This window comes from Elephantulus edwardii, unplaced genomic scaffold (assembly GCF_000299155.1).
Source record: "Elephantulus edwardii isolate Elephantulus edwardi_28Jun2011 unplaced genomic scaffold, EleEdw1.0 scaffold00253, whole genome shotgun sequence".
NCBI lineage: Eukaryota > Metazoa > Chordata > Mammalia > Macroscelidea > Macroscelididae > Elephantulus > Elephantulus edwardii.
This window is the reverse complement of record NW_006400003.1, coordinates 3,783,297-3,791,399: the sequence shown is the minus strand read 5'-3', so window position 1 is coordinate 3,791,399 and position 8,103 is coordinate 3,783,297. Positions and strand designations below refer to the sequence as shown.

Sequence of the window (8,103 nt, the reverse complement as noted above, 5' to 3'; positions counted from 1 at the left end):
CTACGAAGTCGGGGTTGAACTCCACCGGGTTGACACGGACCTCGGTGGCCTGCAGCCGCAGGGGGAAGCCGCGGGGCCCCACCCCCCGCACGTGCGAGCTCAGCAAATTGTGCGTAAGAAGCTTCATGTTGCCACCGGAGCTCGAAACTATTTTTACTTTGTCTAACAATTGTTTTGGTTATGTAGCTTTGAGACTATGCACCAAGGCAGGAGATTTCACCTTGGCCCCATCCAACGCAGGTATGCCTACAATCCTAGACTTCTCTCAAGCAGGGCTGAGTGTTCAAATAGTTTTGAGGCTGAGCACAGAGACAAGAGATTTAATGTATGGCCCTCTAGTCATGAAAACAACATTTATATACCAGATCCACAGGACAAATCACCTGTTCCTGGGAAACTCTCCTCTTGTGAAAGCAGTATGCTGCCAATGAAAAAGAAGACACACTAAACTACAAGAAGTCAGTCCTAGAGCAGAAGTTTGAGACATAGGACTTTTCCTCAGAACCGTCTGAGATAGAAAGACTTCCCTAATACTAGTACCTTGTATTTGGACTTAGAGACTCCTAAATTCAAGAGATACTGGGTGGCACATAAAAGACTGGCTGCAGCACAAGGCTTTTGGAATCACAGAAGCCCACAAGGCTTGAGATCTAAGCTGTCATATTAAGGGCTGGATAGAGGGAGAGAGGTGTTGAATGGCATAGGCAGGAGTAGAAGGGGATGCTGGTGGAAAAGAGAAAATGCTAAGATGTTGGTCAAGACACACTTGTCAAGGATGAGGACCAACTCTGAATCTACTGGTTGCTTTTATAATTGGGGAAATGTCTTTCATCTGCTTCTTTTGTAAAATGCTTGTCAAATACTGTTTTATATCTGAGCATTCAAATTAAGACAGACGAGGTCAAATGGCCATCCACTTCTGAAATCACAGGCCTTCAAATACCCTATGTACAATAGAACATACTTAGATGAGCATATATGACAACTGAGGCTGAGTCCTAAAGTATGGAAACACAAAGGAGAAGGAGCAGTAAGCAGATAATAGTGATTGTAATGTGGGATGTGAGAGAGGCATGAATAGAGGAAAATTGGACACTGTAAAGAAAGAAATGGAACACATAAAAATTAACATACGATAGCGGCCATAGGAGATGGCTTGGCATGGGACATTTTTATTCAGACGATCAACTGCTTTACTATGCCAGAGATAAAAAGGTGAGGAAAAATGGGGTTGATTTCTTAGTTTAAAAGGTCCAATGAGGGAGTTTTTCTTTTGCTTTTCAAGGAGAGGAGCAAATGGGGGGAGGGGGGAGGGGTTTGTGCGGGGAGAAGGGTGCAACAATGAATGAATGGAATCCCAAAATTTTTTGTAGATGTTCATTGAAATGAAAAATAAACAACCTAAATTTAAAAAAAAAAGAAAAAAAAGGTCATTTCTAGATAACTATACGCATAAAAGGAAGTTAAGTGAGTGCCACTATCATTCAAATATATGCACCACCAACTAGAGCCAAGGAGAAAGAAATAGCACATTTCTACCAATTTTTTTAAGTTAGAAGTTGATCAAATATACAATCAAGATACATTAATAATAATGGGTGACATAACAGGTGACTGGGATTCAAAAGCTGGAAACAGAGAAGAATCATTAGTAGTTGGAAAATATGGACTTGGAGACAGAAATGAAGCTGGGCGTAGAATGAAAGAACACTTTACAATCAACAATGTATTCACTGCAGATATTTTTATAAGAAACATAAATTCAGGCTATACACACGGATTTCACCTGTTCATATGCACAGGAATAAGAACAATTACATCTGTGAAAAGAAATTCTGGAGGAATTCAATATCAGCTGTGAGAGGTGAAAGAAAAGACCAAGATGGATGTCAGATGAGACTACATACTGCAATAGAGTGCCAATAAGTCAAGGCAAAGGGAAGAAACAAGTCCAGGTTTTACCGTTGCTATTTTACTATGTTTCTTTTTAATTTTGTTTCTGATTAGTATGGTCCATCCACTTTCCTTTGGTGTCTCTGTGTGAAGCAATGCATTTAAAATTTGTTTTAGTTTAAGTTTTGTTTTCACAAAAGTTCCTTCTTTTCTGCAAAGGATCTAATTTTTCTGTTATTTGATGGAGAGCTTTGCTGTGTATACGATCTTTGGTGAGTAGTTGATTTCTTTAGGTTTTCTGTATATAATATCCTATTATCTTCTAGCTCCCATGGTTTCTGCTGAGAAATCAGAATTCAATCTAATTATTTTTCTTTGTAGATGACTTTGTTTTTCTCACACTGCTTTTAGTATTATATTTTTATCTTTTAATTCGGAGAATTTGGTTATGATATGTCTTGGTGTTTTTCTTTTGGATTCTAGTTTATTGTTGCTTGCTGTGCTACTTGAATGTGGATTTCCCCTTCTCCATAATATCTGGGAAGTTTTCTTCTATTACTTCTTCCACAATTTCCTCAGTGACGTTCCTGTTACTCCCATGTTCTGGAATTCCAATCATTCTTATGTTATTCCTTTTGATGCCATACCACATGATTCTGATATTTTCTAACTTTCCTTTATATCTCATCTCTGATTTCTCATCTAGTGTGTTTTCAGTAAGGCTCTTTGTTTTCCTACTCACTTACTTTCTGTTCTATCTCTTCAGTTTTAATAGTTTGTCTTACCAGCATGTTGGATACTTCTGTCATTTTAGTCTTAATATTTTGGATTGCATTTTCATGTTTTTCTGTTATTTCCAATACTGTGTTGGCTGTACTATCTGTCTTGTGAAGGTGATTTTTGGTTTTTGGGGGGTTTTTGCTTGTTTGTTTTTAAGGTTTTGTACCTCTTTATCTCTACTGTAAATTTTTTCTTGCATCTTTTGCAATTTCTTCCCTAGCTGTTCAAGTTGCTCCTCATCACTATATTTCTTCAGAATTACTGTCTCTTGGATATTTGCTCTCTTCATAGCTTCCATTGCTTCCTTTATCATTTGCACCTTCTTCTCTAGCTGTTTAAATAACTCCACATAAACCTATTTCTTCTGGTTTTCTCTATCTTGGTTATTCATTGTTTCTGCTTTTTTAAGGAGAAATGTTATTTTGTTTTTCATTATAACTGATGTAGACTATCACTTTCTTGGCATTATGTGAGCCTTTTCTTAGTAGATGTTAGGCTGTTGTAAAGATATAATGTCCCAGGATATGTCTATGTTATGTAAAGTACCTGTTTATTAGTGCTCCACTCTTGTTTTCCTGAAGCAGGATAACTGTTGCCCTCCAGAAACCATGGCTCCACCTGACCTCTTTTACTTGACCTTAAGAAATCCCACAAGATGTAGCTAGACAACAGTGTTCAAGGTCAAAGTACTTCTTTTCTTTACTCTATGAGACAGTTAAGCTGCAGGTCCTTCAGTTCATTCTTGTTTCAGGTGACATTTTGACAGAATTTTGGATATTTTGAGTATTATTGATCATTCAGTGGACAGAAAGAGACCAATATGGCACTGGTTTCTGTTCTTGATGAAAAAAAGTATCTGCTACTATGAGTAAATTTTGACTTTAAATGAGTATGTTATGTTGAAGAAAAGGTAATGCAATGGCTATAGCTTACCATAGTACTTAAATACATAGAATCTAATTTTCTAGTAAACGGTGGTAACTTTTATTCAAGTAATATTTTTCTCTTTAAAGATATGGAATAAATTTTTATTAATTAGAAAATTTTTGCCTGTTTTGCTACACACATTCTCATTTATTATCAAGTTGTATTATATAATTAAAATATTTCAATCTTTCTGGATTTATGTTTCATATGTAAGCAATCTAATTACTATGGAATATTTGTAAATGCATCAATACCATAATTTAAGACTGTAGAAACATCAAGGTGAGGCTAAGAGAGTGTTGAAAAAGGAGATTCTCCATAGTGACCCTCTAATGAGTTTCTGAGGTTTCAAATCATACTGGGAGGAGACTATCCATTTTTTCCCCTGAGAGTAATGAGTAATTGGTGGATTAAAACAGTTAAAGACTATGGACTTTTGGGTTAACAGCACAATTCAATGTGGATTATATAACCACCTAGCCCTCAATTGTAAATAGAATTATCACATTCTATATTTCTTGTCCCTTAAAAGCAATCCCCATTTTGGTAATCTACTTCCAAATGTTTTTAACTACTATAAAACTTAAAAAATACTTGTGTCTTACTTCCCCAAATGACTCTTTGGGGTTGAATTTTGTACCATTCTCCCCCAAAAATATATATTCACTTGAAAAATAAAAAAAAGGATATTTTCTTAATTATTCTCAATTTATCCTGGTAAGAAGTAGCATAATAAATAATGTGAAGTACAACACACCCTCTAAATTATATGCTATTAAGTTTGAATATTAAATATGTCCAAGATCAGTTGAAAATTAATCACCATATGAATATATTAATGAGTTTCAGTGAGAGAAGGAGGGAATGTAAGGTAACTGGTTCCTTTCTAAAATAACTATATACCCTGACATAAAAAAAATTATTTCTCCAAGTATTCAGTGCTTTTCAGCAGATAATGCACTTGCATATATTGTCATTAATAATAACCTTATGAAATAATAACAAAGATGAAAGATTTGAGTATACTCACACATCAATCTCTTAGCAGACGAGATTATCTAACTTGAGTATTTTAAGACCTCACACATGAAATTCCAACAAGAAAATGTGCATAACTTAAGAAAAGGTACCTGGAAGAACACATTAAAGAACCAATTCCTAATCTCTTCATGAATTAATTTTTGACAATAGTTTGATGTTATTCTAAGATAAATATATTTTTGCTCTAGAAGGGATATTTATTGTTATTGTTGTTAAGTGCCATTGAGTCGTAAGTGACTCATAACTACTCTATGAACAAAAGACCTCAACACTTGTATAACTTTCTTCCTTTCTCCAGGTTCATAGGGTTTCCAGAGACAAGCTATTATGGAAGTAGATGCCACTGCAGCTTCCAAGCTTGTTTTAATCGGGGAGTTCCACCAAACACTGTCCACCATGGGTAACTGTTACCCCATTTGACACATGAGTGTCACAGTGTTCAATTCCACAATAACCACGAGTTACCTCTGTACAGCAAGTGGACGCACCAAGGTTACACAACCTAGAAGAATATTTCACCAAGAACAATTGAGGGCAGTGGATTAGAGTCGCCCACTTTTGGCTTTGTAGCATCACTTTCTATTAGGTCTATATCTTCTATATCTTCTTCCTCTCAATCCTCATTTCTTACTATCCTTTTTTCTATCCTCCTTTTTCTCTAGCCTCCTTTCTTTCTATCCTTTCTTTAGCCTCCTTTCTTTCTATCCTCCTTTCTATCTTCCTTCTCTCTCTCTCCCTCTCTCTCTCCCATTTACCTTTCTTTCTATTCTTCTTTTTTACCATCATCCTTTCTTTATATCCTCCTTTTATACTCTCCTCTTTTTCTGACTTCCAATTTACTATCCCCCTCTCTTTTTATCCTCATTTTTTACTATCCCTCTTTCTTTTTGTCCTCCTTTTTTACTATCCTCCTTTCTTTCTATCCTATGAGCAAGAGCCTACGGTGATGAAAGAAGAAGTTCAGGCTGCTTTGAAGGAAATGGCAAAAAATAAGACTCCAGGAATAGATGGTATACCAATTGACATATTTCAGCTAACAGATGCTGCCCTGGATGTGCTCACCAAGTTTTGCCAAGAAATCTGGAGAGCAACCACTTGGACAACTGACTGGAAGAGATCTGTATTTGTTCCCATCCCAAAGAAAGGTGACCCAACAGAGTGTGGAAACTATAGAACAATCTCACTGATTTCACATGCAAGCAAGATTTTACTGAAGCTCATCCAAAAATTACTGGAACAGCACATTAGCAGAGAGCTACCAGAAGTCCAGGCTGGGTTTAGAAGGGGTAGTGGTACTAGGGATATTGTAGCTGATATTAGATGGATCTTGGTTGAAAGTAGAGAATACCAGAGGAATGTCTATCTGTGTTTCATTGACTATGCAAAGGCATTTGACTGTGTGGATCATAACAAACTGTGGCTGACTCTGAGAAGAATGGGATTCCCAGAACACTTGATAGTTCTAATGCGAAACTTATACTTGAACCAGGAGGCAGTCGTCAGAACAGAGCAAGGGAACACTGCATGGTTCAAAATTGGGAAGGGCGTACGCCAGGGATGCATCCTATCTCCATACCTTTTCAGCCTATATGCAAAACAGATTATCCGGGAGTCTGGGCTCTATGAGGAGAAATGTGGGGTCAAGATTGGGGGACAATTTAACAACAATCTGCCTTATGCAGATGACACAACCCTGCTTGCTGAAACTGAAGAGGACCTGAAGCGCCTGCTGCAGAGTGTCAAGGACTGCAACCTACAATATGGATTGAGAATCAATGCCAAGGAGACAAAGATTCTCACCACTGGACCAATTGGCAACATCAGGATGGATGGTGAAGAGATTGAGATTATATACAGCTTTAGTTTGCTTGGCTCCGCAGTCAACACTCTTGGCCCCAGTAGCCAAGAAAATAAAAAGTGCATTGCCATGGGAAAGTCCCCTGTTAGGGACCTCTCCAGAGTACTGAAGAGCAATGGTGTCACCCTGGAGACTAAGGTGAGTGTGATACAGACCATGGTCTTCTCAATCACTTGTTATACATCAGAGAGTTGGACAATGACCAAGGAGGATACAAGGAGAATTGATGTCTTTGAGCTGTGGTGCTGGAGAAGAGTATTGAGAATACCATGGGCTCCTAGGAAAACAAACAGATTTGTCCTGGGGAGGGTTCAGCTTTATGGCTCCTTGGAGGCAAGGATTCTGAGGCTCCGTCTAACATACTTTGGACATGTTGTGAGGAGAGACCGGTCCTTGGAGAAGGACATCATGCTTGGGAGGGTGGAGGGACAGCGCAAGAGGGGAAGGCCCTCTATGAGGTGGATTGATTCAGTGAGTGGGGTAATGGGGATAAGAGTGTCAGAGACCGTGCGATTGGCACAGGACAGAGCAGAGTTTAGGGCTGTCGTACATAGGGTCGTTATGAGTCGCAAGCGACTCGATGGCACATAACAACAACAACAACAACAACAACAAGTTTATTTCTATTCTCTCTTTTCCTTTCCTTTCCTTCCCTTCCCTTCCCTTCCCTTCCCTTCCCTCCCCTCCCCTCCCCTCCCCTCCCCTTTCTTTTCCTTGCCTTTCCTCAGGCTCTGGTAGGGTCACCAAAGCATCCATAGAGTGGTTCATGTTAGTGGAAGAAATCTTTACCCTAGAAGTCTTACTAGGGCTTAAAATGTAGCCATAATGTGCGAGGGTAGCACAGGTCACTACCATAGATGGAAGTACAAAACAACACAAAAAAAATTAGATACAATTTTACAAATTCCAGGTTTTGTCTAGGTATCGATTTAGAGTAATTTTGGAGGCTCCATTCACAGTGGCTCCCAACGTCTCTCGAAGGGCTTATAATAGATGCTTACAAGCAAGATTGACACCAAGACAAAATACTGAAAGGAGCCGCACCTGCACCCAAAAAACAAGAGGAATCACTTACTTGCCATATTGCTGTTGTTAAGTGCTGTGGAATTGTAGACAACTCATTCTGACCCTAGGAATGAAAGACCTGAGCACTGTACATAGAGTTTCTGGAGACAAAGTCATTTCAGAAGTGGATGTTACTCCTTCTTCCAAGCTTGTTTTAATCAGGAAGCTCTACCAAATACTGTCCATCATGGGAAACCAGTATCATATTTGGCACATCAGTGTCACAGTGTTTTTCATCACAACAACCACAAGTTACCTCTGTACAGCAATGCACAAACAAGTGCTCTATCACTTAGAAGAATGTTTGAAAAAAAAAACCACACAAAAACACAACAATTTAAACCAGGCCACCTTACTGCTCACCATTCCCAGCCAACAGTTTCTTCTGAACCAGCTCCTGTAGATGACTTTAAAATTGGTCTCCAGGGCCATGCTACCTACCCTCATGGATTTTTCAATAAACCTAATCACAAACACTTCATATTTTAATAGAGCCATCAACGTATCTGGGCTGACAAGAAGCAATCAAGTACTAAAGT

The 8,103-nt window shown here is 38.4% G+C and overlaps 1 protein-coding gene across 1 annotated transcript in view; it reads right to left on the bottom strand.

Annotated features, from left to right (window-relative positions):
• LOC102843221 (tRNA methyltransferase 112 homolog) overlaps window positions 1-127 on the bottom strand; it is a 10,876-nt gene extending 10,749 nt beyond the window's left edge. Inside the window, exon 1 of the mRNA XM_006899359.1 lies at window positions 5-127. Within this exon, the coding sequence (XP_006899421.1) occupies window positions 5-127 (123 nt within the window). The remainder of the gene's footprint in view (window positions 1-4) is intronic.
• Window positions 128-8,103: the final 7,976 nt, after the last annotated feature.